This window comes from Leptonotus elevatus, chromosome 2, assembly GCF_054856555.1.
Source record: "Leptonotus elevatus isolate MCC_2025b chromosome 2, RoL_Lele_1.0, whole genome shotgun sequence".
NCBI classification, from domain to species: domain Eukaryota; kingdom Metazoa; phylum Chordata; class Actinopteri; order Syngnathiformes; family Syngnathidae; genus Leptonotus; species Leptonotus elevatus.
This window is the reverse complement of record NC_141240.1, coordinates 32,045,980-32,064,785: the sequence shown is the minus strand read 5'-3', so window position 1 is coordinate 32,064,785 and position 18,806 is coordinate 32,045,980. Positions and strand designations below refer to the sequence as shown.

The following is an 18,806-nucleotide window of genomic DNA, read 5'->3' as shown; positions in this document are numbered from 1 at the left end:
GAATTTGGGTAATGTGTGTGAGAGTATTTCAGTAGCGCGGCTGAGAGCAATTCAGTAGTGTGTGTGAGAGTGTTCCAGCAGTGTATGACAGTGACTTTATTTTCCCAATTTCAAGTTGAGCTTGCCATTCTCTAATTGTTTGGTTTTGAGTTTTCTTCCCATTCTTGTTCTTCGCTGTGATGTCTCCGCGACTGCGGTTGGTACCTCTATGAAGTGGTTCAAAACATTGGCACCTTATTATTTCTCTTCACAGATTTTGACAATACGCGCACAATTTGTACCGAACCGAACTTAAGGGGCTTAATAAGGTGTTTGACAAAAGAGCAGAAAATCGGCAAACACCAGACAGACATACGTGCCTAATGGGTGTGAAACGCACCTCGCCAGAAGGTTAACTTCTCTGCCTGTAAATTGCCGTCACCCACTCGCCCCCCCCCCCCCTCCCACCTTTGCCGCCAACAATAGGCTCAGCAGTGCCCTGGTGATTGCCTCTTTTCACATGGAAATGGCAGCCGCCTCTCGTCCGCCAGGTTCCCCTGAGCGGTGTACAAATGACAGTTTACAAGGCGATCTGGGATGGATTGGAGACAGCCGGAGTGAACGGGATATTTTTCTCTTTATAGAACAAAGTGACATGTAAATTAGCTTTAAGAGCGCCACTCAGGACGCTGATGGCACCCTAATTGTCACAGTCAATTGTGCCCAACAATCTCTCCAGTCAGCGCAGCCTGTGACAACAAGGCCGCCATCAAAAGAGGCATCCCGGACGCACCTCGGCCACGAGCACACCGTACATCCTCTTCTCCTCTGTTCTGAAAGCTCGGTGCAATAGCTTCGCTCGGCAGGAAGTGGTCAACCCACTTCTATCAACATCCCTCCAAATCCTTTGAGTGTCAAGATAACAAACGGGCATCCAGCCGACCGTGACGTTCCCCCCAAGTCGGTAAACTTTAGCGGCGGACGGATGAGGCGAGTGAAGCACTGCTGAAAAATATATTTAAAAAAAAAAAATGAATATAACATGTGCGAGACTCCCGAGGCTTGTCAGAGAGGTCACAAGTTGAAAGTTGACTTTTCTGCAGAGTTCATGAATAGACGTTTGTTTGCAGCTTGTTTGTTCATAGTATGCAAGCAGCGGTCCGTGTACACACACACGTACGCACACTTGTTTGCTGCACTAAAACAAAAGAATGAAATCGAAATGCTCATCTTTATGATGCAACCTGCCAATAGTTAGTCATTCAAATAATCATATACAATATGTTATAATATATAAATGAGTGTTGTTCCGATACTGTTTTTGGGCCTCCGATACCGATTCCGATACCTAGTTTTGCAGTATCGGCCAATGCCAATACCGTACCGATACCTAGTTTGTTTGTTTTTGTCAACATGAAAAAGCTGCTCTGCCATTGGTTCAGAGCATTCAAGGGCCAATAGGATATCTTGGCTCGGCATGCAGTGAACACGTCACACATCAGTGAATGTAGTGCACAAGCAAGACACACTACAGAGCGTTTTTGCGAATTATTGACTTAGTTTGTGGAGCAATATTTTTGCAGCTCCATCCCAGGGACCTGAAGCAAAAGTTTGTATTAAACAATACAAATATGACAATATAATGAATGAACAATTGGTTTTCTTGTTTGATAGAGTCAACAGTATGTATTTCTTAAATTCGCATTGCACCAAACAGTACTTTTTTGTAAATTAAATTTAAAAAAAAAAATTTAAGAAGGAGAAGAAGCTAAGCTATGCTGTAGGTATTGCGATTTTGAGAACATTTATTGTGCAAACCTTATAAGTCAAAATCAAAACTCGGGACTCTTATTGTAAAAACAAACAAGTAACATTACTGATATTATAAATGTTTTATATTAATATTAATAGACCTTATTGGCCGCTCCTGGCTGACATACACCCTAACAGAAGTTATTTCTTTTCCGGTTCCAATTCTGTTAAGCGAGTATGATATTCTTTAAAATTGCTCTAAAGCTTTAGCGTGGCTGTCTGTGAAAAGTCTACTCCATCATTTGGGGTTAAACGCGCTAGCCGTGTCAATCTTAGTTTAGCTTAGCTTCTTCCTCTTTGTCATCATTCCTTCATGAGAAAGATGCTTTTCAGAAGCACGGTTTATTCAAGACCGTGATTACTGACTCAAGAGCGACTCACCAATGTTTTTAGTCAGCTGAAACTGAGATTCTCTCAACACCCGCGATAGGTGATGTGAGCCTCCGTGAGTCTCAGTGGATCGGAAAATCATAAAAATATTTGATTCTCTGTTTTGCTCTTCAATGTGTTTTGAAGAGGTGCAAAATGCTAATTTTGCCTGAAAAGTGTGATGTGAAACAGTTTATTTTGAGCCTTGGAACGTATGCATGCCTCTATTGGTGGTGGAGTCATCATCTAACTCCAATCTGATTTTTACTCCTCTGTTTTTTTACTGCTGCTACGTGTGTGTTTATTTCTCCCACTTTTTTTCTTTCCTGATGATTGAGACAAAAAAAAAATTCAGGTCGGAATATAAGTGCATGTTGCCTTTTGTATTCGTTGTTGTTTGTTTTGTTAGGGATTAATAAATGACAACATTTATGAGTTGGGTATCTGACAATGTAGACTGGAAAAATATATTCTTAACACAATTAAAACTTACTTCACTTCCATTGCACATTATACAGTATGAATGAACAGTATACAGTATATGTATATAGTGGTTTATTGCAGTTTTCTTTCTGTGGCTGTTGTTATTATTCTCACATTTGGATTATTGTCTGTTTTTTTTTCATCATTGCGGTATTTAAATTTTTAATGCATGTTCTCTTTATGCCTTGATGCACATTCCTTCTTCTGCAATAGACCTGATCCAAATTAGAATTGTTCAGCCTTGGTTGAGGTCTGTGATACACTGAGTGCAATTCTAGTTTTTCAAATGTCTTCGACCAAGTTGTTCCCTCGAGGGATATTAAGATTAATTCTGTGAAATATATACAATGCAACACGTCTCACTCTGAAACATCGACCTGATCTTTTTCTTGTCCTCGCTAAGCATCTTTTTGCGGCCGTTGAGTAGAAATGTGGGACAAGGTTCCTGCAAATGTACATTTGTTCTTTTCATGGTGTCTTTGTGTCCTGAGAGGATGTGCACTCGTATTAAGAGCATGGCAATATGCAAATGAATGTTGAGATGAGAGATACAACAATTATTCAAATGTTTGATTAATTATTCAGTGGAGACACTGTCAATTATTCATTGGGGCAAGCGATAAAGTTGTGCTTTTTTTTTCTTCTCAGCAAGTAAAAAGTTTCCTTGCGGGATCCATCACACCCCAGATCAGAAGCCTTTTATTTGTCAAGCTCGAAAAAAATCAAATTGATTCTTTGTGACATTCAGTGCACACGACTGCTTATGTCGTAATGAGCAGAAAGGTGTCCCTAACAAAGCGAAGTGAAGTTCTCATTAAAGTTCTGCACAGTGCACAATTGTCTTCAATTCTTTATTTACTCAATCCAACATTAGCAGCTTCATTTCACATGCAGCTGTTTGTAACTGTGTGAGTGTTTGCAAGTGGCAGCACAGTGTGTGTAAGTGGATAGATGAGAAGATGCAAAATCAATAGCTCTCAGTGCAAACATTTGTTTGTGCCTCTGCTAGCTTGTTCTCCTTCTTGTCCGAGCGAGAGAGATCAGAAACAAATGTAAACTCTTCGTTTTACATGTTGGAGGAGCCCTTACACATCACACGCACCCGGCCGTCGCCTCCCGCTCTTTAATTGTCCGTCAATCTCTGTGGCGTGGCGTTGGCGTCTATCAGAGCCCAAGTCAGACGAGCGATACTCAGTTTGATGTCGCAAAACTGGAAGAGATGCAAACAAGCACAGGAGGGAGATGAAATGTGGGATGCTGGGGCCTTGCTGTGGTGCATTCAAATGCTCGTCACTCCGGCCACTCTTGTCATCAAAAAAGAGATGCGGCCTGAGAGGGAAATCAGCACGCGCATGGTCAAACTCTCACTGTCCTTTTGAGTAAAACTACACAACATAAAATGTGGAGTGTTAAAATTTGAGGGTTACATTTTTGGGTAATTTATTTAAACACCTGATGTGTAATCTTAACATTTTCAGAGTTAACCTGACGCATGATGCAGATAAACAAAGATACATTGTTTGTAATAAATAAATATTTTTTTCAAACAACTAAAGTGAAATTGGATAGTTTCATTGATCTATTACGGCATACTGGTTGGGAATCACTACTCTATAGCTCAAGAGCCTCATGATATCCTAATTTAATCTTTTGACCACCACCCTCCACAATAATGAGATATTCAGTTATAAAATCCCCATTGTGCACTTTCATGTTACAAAATTTCTGTGATTCTTATGCGACTCCCACATATCTAATTTGGGCCCATAATGGTAGCTGTGTGGTGGCTGAGCCCTGTCTTGGGGCTGTGGCTATTGCAGCGTCTTCATTTGGTGTGCAGCCGCCGTACATTCAGCAACACAAGCCCTTGCATGAATGTATTCATAAGAGAATCATCCGGCATCACGCGCTCATATTTGTACATTTCGTTCAGTTGAGCGCAGCTTTAACAAGAAGGGGAAAAAAATCTGCATCAAAGCATCAATTCACATTTTATTCTGAGCATTTTTGACCTATGACCTTCTTGAAATTCATGAGTTGCCGTCATGTTGTGCTGCAAGTTCAATTTGATCAACACCTTCTCTGGACCTACAAGTGTGTGGCTGCGTCTGACACACCAAAATTAGGATTATATTCGTGGTTCTCTGCCTCCAGGCGCATAAAAAAAAAAAAAATCCCAGCGAACAGAGCACATATTGACTCAATTTGATAAAATAAACCCCATCAGATTTCTTTGCTGCAACGTTGTATTAAACAAACAGACCAATAATTAATCTTGTAATCACAATTTTATTATCAAATTTACATGCAGAATAAATATTAAGACAGTAACGCCCCTCTCAATTAACAACATATATGCATTAAACACAGCCACCCCTAAAGGTCACACACACACTTAATCCGTTTACACGCTGAATATGCGGCCCCACGCACAAGAGCCTGCGTGCGTGGAGAAAAGCGAGAGGTGCCACTTCAGGCCGGCGTGGATGAATGGATCTGGAGCCGTGTCGTGTTCAAGTGCGCGTGCGTGCGCGCACGTGAAAAAGCGCGACAACTGCGCCGCTTCGTTTACATGCAAATACCCCAACTGCAAATTACGCGTGGCAATAATCCACGCAGGACCTCATTCACTTCCCGGGAAAGACGCGAAGCAAAGCGGCCGCACGTCACTTCCTTCTTACAAGAAAAGTTGGCTCAAATAAAATCAAATTTATAAGTTCACCTGGTAAAACGTCAACCCGTTGGTTATAGGCCTAGGCCTAATAATAATAATAATAATAACAATAATAATAATAAATAATGCCTATTTTAAGACTGAAGCTGAATTATACATAGCCTATTTTTTTCTGTGTTACAGTAGGCCTAATCATGCATCTGAGTTTTCGTTGATGTAAAAATGAGGAGGGGGACTGATTGATGATTTAATTAGCCATCCAGTAGCGACCTGCAAGAGGAAGGGACACAAAATAACCCTTTATTTGCATAGCCAATCAACTCGCTGCACGGGCGGGGCTTGCGCCCTCCCTCCCACCCTCCCTCTGTCATCGAAGTGTGTGTGTGCGCGCGTGGTGAGCGAGCGAGCGAGCGAGAGAGAGAGAGAGAGAGAGAGAGAGAGAGAGAGAGAGCGCAATATGAGCGTATGAGATGGTTGACTTCTTTAATAAATGTGGGGTTCATCCTCTTAAGTGGCCTCCAGAAGCGAGAATCACTCTAATAAACCTGGAAAATGTCGATGATATTCGCATAATATTCGTGCAGGGACTCGTGCAGCTCCGCGGACACTTTACGTCTCTTTATGTCACTTTATGCTTTTCTCCACTCTCTTTTTTTCCCTCATCTTTTAGTGCCACAGAGCTCTTCTAAAATAGCAGTTGTATGTGTCACTGTTGGAATATAGTTCGTGATTTTAGTGCCGAGTCATAAATTTATATTTTTGCTAAATTTTATTGTTTATTATCTAGCTCTAAAAAAAAAAAGGTGCAAATCAGTAAAATGCAAATTATTCCCCTCGTGTTACATTTAAATATAAATTACATGCAGTGCGAGGATGTTCTGCACATATACAAATAATAAAATTACAAGTGACAATTGTAACGCACGAATACCTCAAATATTGACATTAAAATTGTATTATTTGTTTTAGCCGATTGGTATCATGACGGGGGATAAACGTTTTTTGAAAAAATTGAGAGTGCAAAACTGTTTTAGTTTTCCTCAATAATTATCACAAACAGACCGCGCATATGTTGGTGCACCGATTCAATAAATAGGCGTATTAATTGCTACTATATTCCATTTTACAGAAAGAAAAAAAATACATGTTATACATTGAATAGCCTAACTGCCGATTTTGGCGACCATCCAAAAATTTGAGGTCAATGAAGCGGACTCAGAACATGCACATTTCTGCCAAAAACACCAAATGTAAATAACATTTTGGAAATAAGAATCCTTACGTGATTGCGGCCGGCGTGGATGCACTTCAAGTTTCTCCCCGCTCACACTCGCTCACACACATACACACACACAAACTCCGCGTGGACATAGTTGGTTTCACAGTGCAAAAGAGAAGGATGGAGAAAGCGAGAGGAGCAGGAGGGGGCAACAAGAGCGTGTCGGGGTGGGGGGCGGTGGGATAGAGGAAATAAAAAAAAAATAAGTTGAAGCCAGAAGATGCTCACGTTTGGCTCCCCTCAATTATCCCCTCCCGTGAAGATAGGTGGCGTGCGTTTCAGGGGGCTTCTCCTCCGTGTGCACTGCAAAGAAAAGGAGGTGGAAAGAAAAAAATGTCATTAGAAGAGGCGGAACACGTCAGTCCCGACCCAGGTTTGTTTCCTGGAGTGGGTGTAAGACATCAGTTGTAAACCTGCCCGAGCAGGACGCGCGCTCCCTCCCTCCTCCCAACCACTAGCAGGCTTTATTTCTAAGGCTTTATTATCACCGCTGGACCGGAATCCGCTCACCGCCGCGCTCTGGTGTCATCGGACCAACACCACTGTTTGTTCCCCTCACAGCAAGCAGGTACGTTCCACGCACTTTTTTCTTTCATTCTCACTCCAAACTGATATTCCCCACTTCAACGCGCTCGCGCCTCACTTGGAACTTACCTGCGCAGGTGGATGAGTTGTTTCGCAGGGAAGAAAAAAAAAAGAAAAGAAAAAAATCCATGCATGCGCAGAGGCGAGTAGTGGACTCTCCTCATCGCCCGCACCAGGCGCTCTTTGCCCGGCGTTTTGCTCAGCGCATCCCTGCTAAATGCTCGGAAAGGACCAGACGACGCGGGTCTGCCCGGTCGGTCCACTTTGTGCCCACTCGCACCATGCTGCAAAACAACTGACACCACCTCTTGTCGTTTTAAACTTATTCGCACATATTTGATCAGCTGGTCCCACAACAATCTTTGAGCTTTTCTTTGTGCGCAATTCACACATTGAGCGCGTACGCAACCATTGCTTTTATTCGAACATTTTCAGTTGCATGTTTATAATTGAGCTGCTATTTCCGAAAGCATGCGTGCGGTGTAACAATGCAGCAATTTGCTCAAAGTTCCGTTATACTTTTCCTCACTGAGGATTGTGGCGTGTGCACGCCCGCGGAGCTCAGTTTAAAATCGGCCTAAAATATGATTTATGAATTTGCTTTTCCCTCTCATCGTCGAGTTTGAAGCACCGTTATATGCTACCTAAAAATAACAAGCAAAAATAAATAAAACAAAAAAAAAAGAGGAACTTTTAAATGAAATTTTTTGAAAATTGAGCACAACTTTAGACAAAGATGTGCGTCTACTATTACTTTATCCTCTCTTGTTGTTATGATGACCTCTAAATTATTCAAAGTATTTTTTTGTTATGTGTAGCTACATCAAAGTTAGTTTGTGTGGATGTCTTCGTTAACACTGTTGCGGTTCTTGTCTGTGTGGGTGCGCGTGTTTGGTGTGTGTGTCCCGTCAGAGTCAGACGACAAGCTGAATCCAAGCGTTCGGGTCCATGCGAGCTGCCGTCTGAGCCCACACGCACACTTCTAAATGAGACAGGAGATGATGGCAGATGGGCCCCGGTGCAAGCGGAGAAAACAGGCCAACCCAAGACGGAAAAACGGTAAGAGATGGTCCGCCGAATCTCTCGCCTTGCTCTGCTGTTCGAGTCCCTGCATGTCTGCTGCACTCCAGCCCGGACCGTTACTCGGGGACAAACGTGTCTGTAGTCTCGTGTGCGTGTGTGTCTTTTGGGGTGTTGAGCGAGCCAGGAGCAAACTTTGGATGTTGGAAAGTTGTGTCGGTATCGACGGGCCTCCCGGCTGGGTCGAACCCGTCGTGGGGTGGACTGGACTGGACGAGTGGGGGTGTCTAACGGTCACCCGGCTGTGGCTGATCCCAGGACACGCGCGACCCGAGACTCCATTTTTATGAATTTATTTATTTTTGCTTCAATGCGCGTGTTTGTGTTGACGTGTTGGTGTTATCAGTAGTCTACTCTTGTCATTTATTGATTTTATTTTATTTGTTTAATTTAAAAAAATTGACACAGAAAGCCACGCAGCTCGATCGTCGCGTGTATGCGTGGACGTGACGGTTAGAAATAAAGGACTTGTCGTCTAAACTCGGACACTAATTGGCGCGCTGGAGGTGCACATTTATTGCTTTTCTTTATCCATTTGAGTGCACACTTTCCCACAAGAGGCAAATGTGCTGTGACATTTCCTGGCCCCGTTATTCCTGATTATTCCACACATACACACTGTGCGTGTGTACGTGCTTGCGTGAGTATTTGCGCGCGCGCGTGTGAAACATGAAGGCTGCCATGCAGCTGCTCAGACAAGATTTGCACTATGCTTATTCGACGACAGAGTTGTTGTATTTGTATTATATTTTTTAAAGCAGTGTCCCCACGGATTCTTTATCTGGATCAGATTTCATTTATTGATTTGCTGGATCGATGGTGGGCAAACATAATATTCCAGTTGTGTAGAGCAGTAGCTGGGCTTAAAATATTCATTAATATAAAAAATATATATAGAGTGTTTGGCAACACCTGTTTTGTTAAAAAAAAAAACACCTTTGGCTTATTTTCTTAAATGTACAAAAATATAAAAAATTATTTTCACACATCATGGAGTAGCTCAGATATTTGAATTGCCTGTGAAAATAGTAACATCCAGCACTTTGAATAATATTATATGACATGTAAGTTCCCTGCATGATGTCCTCGCCCTCCTCCTCTTACAGCCTCCCCCCACCACCCCCCCTGGGAATATAGTCGTATTGAGGCTTGGCCGCTCTTCCTTCACTGTCCGCCTCACTGTCCTCTCCCCGGCCGCTGTGGAAGGCTAACCGAGCCGAGCCCAAACGTTCCGCGAGGCCCACTGGCGGACTTCACTTACTAATGTGAAATCTTGCAGCAGTTTGGAGGCGACTCCATGAGTTCTTTTTAAATTTCTTATGGCCTGTTTGCGGTGAACGCGATGTTTTTCTCAGTCATCCAGCCAATTAGTATTAATGAGGCCTTTGCTCACTAAGTTGTCCAAGCGATGACATTCTCATCCAGATGACTGTTGGCCTTCAGGGCTGGAGGTGGCACACGGTAGCGCTCTTTGGCCAGTGTGTCATGTGATATTTAACCACAGCTCATCACTTCCTCCTGCATGTCTGCACAACAACATTAATATTCTGAAGTCACATGCAAAGTGAAAGTTTGGACCCGGCCAGGTGTTGCTCTTCCGATCCAGCTGTGAACCATAGTTTGCTTGTAATCGCGTCTGATTTTCCCATCAGACAACCGGCAACAGCAAATCTTGATATAAGCCAGGAAATATGTTTTTTCCTCTTTTAAATCCTGCATTACCCTCATCTGAATCATTTCTGATTTCCCTGTGTGACCTCTGACCTTTGAGCGTCAGGATGTCCCCACGGAACTGTACTCAGATTACATAACAGCTGCAGCTCAGTAACGCACTTTACATGTAGCCTGAATGACAGTGTGTGCGTGCGTGCGTGTGTGTCTAAGCATGCATTGAGTGTAACACAATGCCACATTTGTGCCAGTCCAAACAATTTGTCCATTACTATTATTCCGCAGTCTTTTTAAAGTTCTGTGGGAGAGAATCGTAAGCGTTTGGGGAGGGTGGGGAGATAGGGGGGGCATGTGGGAGTGAGACAAGGTGCTCCCCCTCCTCCTCAAGGTACAGGGGGAGGGAAGGAGGAGGTTTCGCAGGCCGCTCGCGGACAATTGATTGTCAGCGGTAATGTGTTTCATTTACATGTTTATACCGTCAATAATGGCGGGGGGTTGTCCGTCGCGCCATTCAGCGCCGCCATTCCCATACGGGTCGCCAATTGTGTGCAGCCTTCCACTCCTGATGGCTTCTTCTGTGCATAGAACTATTTCACGGCGTGTCCACGTTGAAGGGATTATTCTGTTTGAGCAAGTGAAATAATTACGGCGAGATGTTCCGGGGGCCGCCGTGCTGTGGCGTGGCGGCTTGCTCGTTCTCACACCTTAGCCTTGTGTAGTGTGTGACAACCACAAACAGGCGGAATAAAGAGGTCAGATTTGTTCCATCACAACTGGCTTGACACCTTTGGATTTGTTCTTCCCTCGGCTGTGGCCTATAAATATAAATATAAAAATGTCTACATATTTATGAATACATGCGCTGGGTGAGTTTAGTGCACACGAGTATGTCTTCTTCTGTTCCCTTCATTCCATTTTGTCATTTAAAAATCCAAACCAATTTTTAAATTTTGTCATTTTCTCATTTCCTGATGTGACGTTTTGTCTTCGTCGTCATCTTCTCTGATACGTGTCCTAGTTCGGCACCATGTGTACACAGGCATGCACAGAGTTGCTTGCACCTTTGATAACACACATAAAAGCAAATAGTGTGGCTTGTGGCTCCGGGGACACACAAACACAAACAAATGCACACACACACACACACACACACACACACACACACTCACACACACACACTAATGATCATCTTCCCGGACATTGGACAGAACCTTTTCATCCCTCCTCATCATCATCCCCCAAAATAGCCGAGAAAAACATTTTCTGAAGTATTTTATTTTTCTCACTGATTTCCCATTTTTATTTATTTATTTGTTGCATCCTCGACCACCGCTTGTGTGAAGATGTTCCTTTTCTTTTTTTATTCCCCCCTCCGCCTGGCGGCCAGAGAACACACACTCGCAGAGGCACCGCCGGGCCAGACCCCTGACACGGCGGGTCTTTGGAATGCCTTAGGTACCATTTCACTTTGGCTCACATCAATGCTGACCTGAATGCCTTTCATATCTGATCCGCCGCGTCTCTCCTGGTAAACATCCCCCGGGGGGAGAACAAAGAAAGGAGCTCCTCTTCTGCTGCTTCTTCTTCTCCCTCTTAATCACAATTCAGCCCCTCTCGCCGCCAGCAGCAGGGCTGCACATTTGCATTCAGCATCAGAAAGGGGGCCGAGATGAAAAGGGGGGGCGAGGGAGGAAGATGAGGGAGGAAGGGGTGGCTGCTGGAGAGAAATAACTGGGCTGTTTGTGCTTGTTTGTTGCCGGTCCCCTGGTTACAAGCCTTTTATAGCCTCCCTCCTTTAGCGGGGGCCCGGGCCCCTCCTGACACACAGATAGTGTTACGAGATGGCGTGCTCGCACTATTCGTGGACACTCGCGCTTCTTAAGAAGAAGCGGCGGGCTTGTGCATCCGCGAGCAGGTGTCGTCGCTTTCTTGCCTGGAAAAGTTGTGACCTGCAAACACAGGCAGGTGTCTCACAAGCTCCTTGTGTAACTGATATCTTTATCGCGCACCTCCCAGGCGGGATGGATGCAAATCTTAAGCAAAGATGGGGAGACGTGGGATTGGGGGGCATCATGTGATATGGATTTCTTTTTACCCTTTCTTTTCCTCACACAGAACTTTTTTTTTTCTTTTTGGTTAAGAAGAAGGATTATCGGTACACCTTCCCTCCCCCTCCCCCTCCTCCTGGCCAAGCTGCGCAGGATTTAGGCAGATTTACTTCAGCAAACACCTTTGGACACTGGGGGGGGGGTGGGGGTGCGGTGGGGGGGTTGAAGGAGAAAGAGTCTGTTTGCAAAAGGGGCCTTTTGTTCTGAGAGGTTCGGATAATGCCTTACCAGGCAGCCATGATATTAACCCCTGCTTTGGAGGAACAGGGCGGCTGGTGTCGAGGGGTGGGGGGGCATTGCTCCTGAAAAGGGGATGTGAGGGTCTTCAAATGCACACACACATTTGGAGTCAGTGCCAAAAATTAGGAAAGTGGCGACTGGGTGAGAATTAGCCACTAGAGATGCAGGCAGGACTTTTCAGTTGCTTGCCCCCAATGCGGTTTTACCGACGTTTTTACGTTTTGACTCTTGAGCCACTTGACATGTTATCAACGTGTCCTCCTTGCCCGCCTGATTTCATTTCACGCCTCTTTCCTTCCCTTACCACCTTTCTTTCCTTGAAACAAAAGCAAACACAATCGTAGACCTCAATTGTCCGGCAAATACCTGCATGCTTGTGTACGCACGTCGTCTTTAATGCCTCGCCGCGGCACCACGATGCGTTTGGAAATATCACGCCCCATTTGAGGCAAGTGACAAGTCTTTATGGGACCCATCCGGCCCGTCTCATCCTGCTGTTTGTTTTCGCTCTGCTCCTGTGGCACATGTGATTATCAACATGTTTGTGCAACTACTTTTTTGAGTTGAGAAGGCTGTCGAACTAATTAAATTGATGTCACTAAAAAAAAAAGGTAATATTTTGTCTGAATGTGTCAGCACAACCCGATTCTGAAGCTTCCCTGACAAATTTCCATTGACTGAGATGGTATATTGTGCATGTACATGCGCCGTCACATCAACTGGAAATACTTCTTTTTTTTCTTGCGCTGTCTCGCTGGCGGTGGCCACTGTAGAAATGACACCTTTGTGCAAACACATTTGGAAAGTCGTTCACCGTGTGTCAGATTTGCTTACATACACACCAATACACAATATTTGATTGTCTGGAGGCAAGGTCAGCAGCACATGCACCAATCAATAAGCAATGTGTCGAATTAAAGCATAGTGATATGTGGAAGTCAGCTCCTTTCCCCACAAGCTACCTTTAACACGTTAATAGAACATGCTATTTGAAGCGGGATCACTTTGCTCCATTATTCACCGGCACCCCGCTTGTGAGCCACCTCAGCGCAGACCCTCTCGTTACCTTTCTCTAACGAGGACTCGCCTGCGCTGCTCCGTGCCCTCACATGGAATTCAGATGTGTTATCTCGCTTTAATTGCGGCCGATTGCCAAGTGAGATTAACAAAATTGGGTCGTTTTGCGGCTGCACACATTTCTCGTGCTTTCATCTCGCCACTGATCAAGCGGCCCGCTAACCGGAGGTTGCAGCCTAAAGAGGAAATGGTCAGAAATTACACGCGGCCTCTCTGTTATTCAAACATACATTTAACCTCTGGCAAGAGTGAGTCAAGGAGAGATGAAATGTAGAGGTGGGGGAGGCAGCACCCTTTGCTTTAAATGTCAGCAGCGGCGCAGCACATGGACGTGTGGAGCAAAGTCGAGCGTGGTAAAAAGTCTGAGAGGTGAATTTACGTGTTAATAGGTTCTGACTGGATAGGGAGCCCCCTCCCCTGAACGCCGCATGTCCCGCTGCTGTCAAAGGCAGATGTCAAACAAACACCTCCTCAGGTAGCGGGGGGATAATCACGCCGACAGGCCTGTCCGCCGCCGTCCTGACAGGCAGCTCAAACCGACACTGCAGAGGAGACGTCTGCACTTTCAGGTTGCACCTCACAGGAAGCCTTTCAATGCAACATGGTAAATGCTGTGAGGCCGCCGTTTGATGTGCGACGCAGACTTATCTGCTATTAGTCAGTTTGATGTCTCATGCACGGGAAGTAGGTTACGTGAGTTGGCAAAGGTATGGCCAAGATCATGTCAGATACGGATGCAGTGTTCCCCAAATGTGATTGACCCAAGGCGTGTGTTTTACATTAGATAAACCCACCAAACACAAAATGCACAGAAAAGTGGATACACAGGTTAATTGCCATGTAGTGGTAGAGCATTTTGTTGATCTGCTTGTCACTGAACAAACATAAACTGTTTGTAGCAAATTAATATATTTTGGACCAAACAAGGGAAATTTGATAATTTCCTGTGACAGACCTGATGATCTCTCACGGCACACGATTGCGCCTCAGCCAACTGCTCTAGATGTTTGTTTTCCAAACAGTCCAGATTAAAAAGTTTGACTTCCGTGCTTCTCAGCAGGTAATTGCTGCTACCCCCAGTCCATATGCACCCCCCTCCAAGGGAAGCCACGTCCTTATCGTCCGGCATTCCTCAGATAAATTGCACTGTGTTATTTTTTTTTACTTTACTACGTCTCAGTGGTCAGGCCTCTCTACACATACTGGATTTGGGGTCATTTTATTGTGCTGTGTTAGGTCGCTGCGTTCTGATGACCGCCTTTTATTTCATGTCCCTCACACAAAATAACAAACTGAAGGTGATAGAGCTTGCAGCCCGTTGACCCAAATTGAGGAATGTACTTCCTTTTCCGCTAAGTGCTGCCTCTTCATGGATATTTTTTTGTTAAAAACACATTGCCTTAGACAGGCCTTTTGGTAAAACTAGATCGTTTTTTTCTCCAGCTTTATTATATATATATATATATATATATATATATATATATATATATATATATATATATAATATACAGTACAGGCCAAAAGTTTGGACACACTTTCTCATTCAACATTTGCTTTATTTTCATAACTATGTACATTGTAGATTCTCACTGAAGGCATCAAAACTATGATGACAACTACGATGAAAAAAAGGTGAAAATAAATAAATAAATAGATAAATAAATAAATAGCCCACATCTTCCTCCCTCGCCCCCCTTTTCTCTGATTACTTTTTGGCACATTCTTGGCATTGTTTTAATGAGCTTCAAAAGGTAGTCACCTGAAAGGGTTTTCCAACTGTCTTTAAGGAGTTCCCAGAGGTAAGAATGCCAAGAGTATGCAAAAAAAAAAAACGAACCAGAGCAAAGGATGGCCATTTTGAAGAATCTATAATACAAAACATGTTTTCAGTTATTTCACCGTTTCAGTTTTTTTGGTTACGTACATAACTCCACATCAGTTCATACATAGTTTTGATGCCTCCAGTGAGAATTTACAAAATAACCAGTCAGAATAAAGCAAATACATTGAATAAGAAAGTGTGACATGTGGCTGTACTATATACACACACACACACACATATATATATATATATATATATATATATATATATATATATATATATATATATATATATATATATATATATATATATATATATGGCCTTTTTCCATAATCAAGGCTATAAAAGCAAACTTTGAACCAAACAAGCACCCCATCCACCCACAAAGCTGGGCGAGGTACACGGACGTGGATGGAGATGCAGGTAGCGTTGGTCTGCTTTCTGATGTTCCTGTTTTCCTCAATTTGGCTGCAACCTCCTGATGCACCAATCACAGTTTGGCTAATGTTATTATGTTTGCTAATTAGTTGCAGTGACTGCCAATGACTTTTCAGTAATTAAAGTCATGAAATATTCATTTGTGCTACCTTTGCAGCAGCCTTCTTTAATTGTGATGGTGTACTGGCAATTAATAGCCATTTACATTACACAATGTTGGCTGCCATTTCCAAGACTTAAGCATTCTCCATTTTCTGACTTTAAACCATCACAGATTTCTTTACCTGTGTCAACTTGGGGTGTGTCTATATGTTAATTATTAACATGCATTCGTATACAGTGAACACATTTCATATGGCGAATATAAAATAAGAAAATATTTCAGCTTTATAGATGATCTCATTTTAATATCCATTCATATATTTTATACCATTATCCTGTTCAGTGGGATAGTGGTCGCCAGTCAAAGGACTGACTTCACACTATAGTTCTTTTTTTGTCAATTACAAAATGGCAGATACTTAATTTATTTACCATGTGTTGGTCAGGTCGCTGTCTCTGTCTCTGTCTCTGTCTCTGTCTCTGTCTCTGTCTCTGTCTATTTCTCTCTCTCTCTGTCTCTGTCTCTGTCTCTGTCTCTGTCTCTGTCTATTTCTCTCTCTCTCTCTCTCTCTCTCTCTCTCTCTCTCTCTCTCTCTCACCCAGTCACACACTCATCTTGAACCTCGCCATGGCCCTCAGAGGGAAGCAGATAAGGACTTTGTGATGAAACTTTTAGTGAATCTGGCTGCTCCAGTTCCCCGTCACAGAGATCACCCCCACCCCCATTGCTCCCCTAACCTACACACACACAGCCCTTCTTGCTGCCATATATTGTTATTAACGTATGCGTGGGAGAGGCCAGGGTGATTATGTTTTTAATTTCAGCCCCCACCTGCTCCTCCCACCACCTGTTTGCAAATAATTTAACGGTTTCCTTTCCTCTTCGTGTCTTCGGCTGCTTCATCTTCTCACGACTGCGTACCACCTTCATCCTCTCCTGTCTTCATCATCCTCTTCTTCCCCAATTGCCCGCCTCCCCCCACTATCCTCACCCCGCCCTCAGCTTTGCAGTCTGACGGCTTGATGGCCGTTTCGACAGGCCAGCATTGAGGTAAAGCAGTGTGACGGCAGAGTTTTGTTAAGCTCAGAACAAAGGCTTGGAGATGCCGGGCCGGGCCATTGTCCTACGTGCATATTGGCCTCTTTTGCAGGATTTAATGCTCTGTTTACCTCCAGCCAGTCGCCGCTAATATTCAGAGTGGAGCTCCGTCCTGTTAGATGCACTTCAGGGTGACTGAAGGGAAGGGAAAGTTTTATATGGTGTGTGTGGGTGTGTGTGTGTGTGTGTGTGTGTGTGTCTGGACTGTCCCCTACATGCTCTCTGGACAAACTGAAAGCAGTGCTCAGTGGGATTAGAGAATGGGTGTTGTTTTGGGGGCTTGTGGTGGGGTGGGGTCATTGGACAGAGCACAGAGGGATTCTGGGAGTTTTTTTCCTGACCATGTTTTCAGGCAAGTCCACTTACAGTTTACACACTCTCATATTGTGTAAAAATGGTCCCTAAAAAAAGAGAGAGAAAAAAAAGGACGGCTGCCACTTGCCGCTCTTTAGGGAAAAACGATCTCATATAAACTAAAATAAGGCGCTGGCATCTTCAGGAAACACGCCATAGTGGTTTGCCTTTGTTTTTACATTAATTTCAAAGCAAGGTTCCAGAGCAGTAAAGGCGGGCGAAGGCGCCGTTGTGGAACCCAATGTCACTTTGACGAGCACATAAAGATTGGGAGCCGGTGCCAGCAGAACCCATCTGTGCTGGAGAGTGGAAGACTTTGATTGGTTAACAGAGCTTGTTTTAAGGTCAAAGCCCCACACCCCGCAACAAAACCCTCACAATGATTGACAAGCTGGGACTCTAATTGTTTTTAGGAAGAAAGATAGAAAATCCTCTCCCTCTTGCTGTGGTAATTAAAGGGTTAACTGGATCAAAGAATGCAAAGAACTTGGTGTTTTCCCCCTCCTTTGGCAAAACAGTTACAAAATTACAGCAGATAAGAAGTGAGCAGTGTTTATGCAATCAAGCTAACGAAGAAACAAAACAATTTAATGCGGCAAAATCATCATTCATCGGCATTATAATTGCCTCTCTCTCACACATCTACCAACATGCTTAATTAAAATTGTGATTGAATGCGGCTGCAGTGCCTGCGAAGACACATGCACACACACATGCACACACTCCACCCCCTAAACAGGTGCTACACAGTTTAAAAGTAAAGGGAAGAAGCTAATTAGCATTAGAAATTGTCAAATTGCCTGCAAGAATTTGTGTTAATTTCAGTCACTGATGAGGTAATTTATGGTGGGGGGATGGTGGGTGTAACGTGAGGATGATTACAGCAGCACACACACGGCATGCAGGTGAAGCTGTTGGCTAAATACAGACACACACAAATACCCCCCCACCCCCCCAGACAAAACTCGGAAGTTATTTAGAAATCGGACTTTAGTGCACGTGGCTCACACACGACCCAAATGTTACTCCTTCACATTGCAATCCAAGTCAAGGAAAACGCAACTTTAAGCTGGTGGCTCGGAATTATTATTTTTTCCACCCGGACTGTGATGGGAGCTCCGCTTGGGATGTTGGCCGCGGTCCTCGCTCCCACTCAGACTTTCCAGAACCTTCACAGATACTGCTGATCTGGACCTCTCATGTTCACTACCCCTAGTAATTACCTGTCATTGTACATCATTATAGTTGGCGGCGCTGGAATGTCGGATCTGGAACGAGACGGCGAGCCAAACCTTTCCACCATCTTGGGGGAAAAAAAACTGGCTACAGAAAGTCCCGCTAGAGCCACGCTTCTTATGACGGGCGTTTTTGCCGGCAACATGGCGCTTGTGTTTATAGTGTGGTAAAAGGGGGTTTCGTCCGGCGGGAGTAGTCGTTACGGCAGAGTGTGGCGGGAAAAAATGAGGGTCGGAATGTCCTTCATGAGTGCAACCTGAGCCTCCTCATCTTCACTTTTGTTGTCATGAGTTTTATTAATAAGCATTTAGGAAGTTTATTGTGAGCTGTGTTTTCCTGCAAAATGATGTGGCTGGCTACTATTGAGATGCCCTTGAGCAAGGCACCGTCCCCTGCTC

The 18,806-nt window shown here is 44.0% G+C and overlaps 1 protein-coding gene and 1 long non-coding RNA gene across 4 annotated transcripts in view; one reads left to right on the top strand and one right to left on the bottom strand.

Moving 5' to 3' along the window:
* Positions 1 to 416: 416 nt before the first annotated feature.
* Positions 417 to 7,632, bottom strand: LOC147179630 (uncharacterized). Its single transcript, XR_015094024.1, has 3 exons — positions 7,251 to 7,632; positions 6,600 to 6,899; positions 417 to 3,853 (listed from the first exon to the last, which is right to left on the bottom strand). It is a non-coding gene; the product is annotated as an uncharacterized LOC147179630 (long non-coding RNA).
* The window catches only part of zeb2b (zinc finger E-box binding homeobox 2b), a 59,893-nt gene continuing 47,875 nt past the window's right edge, over positions 6,789 to 18,806 (top strand). For all 3 annotated transcript variants that reach the window (XM_086067795.1, XM_086067796.1, XM_086067794.1), the window contains exons 1-2: positions 6,789 to 7,164; positions 8,094 to 8,240. In XM_086067795.1, coding sequence (XP_085923921.1) covers positions 8,168 to 8,240 — 73 coding nt within the window. In that variant the 5' untranslated portion in view covers positions 6,789 to 7,164; positions 8,094 to 8,167. The remainder of the gene's footprint in view (positions 7,165 to 8,093; positions 8,241 to 18,806) is intronic.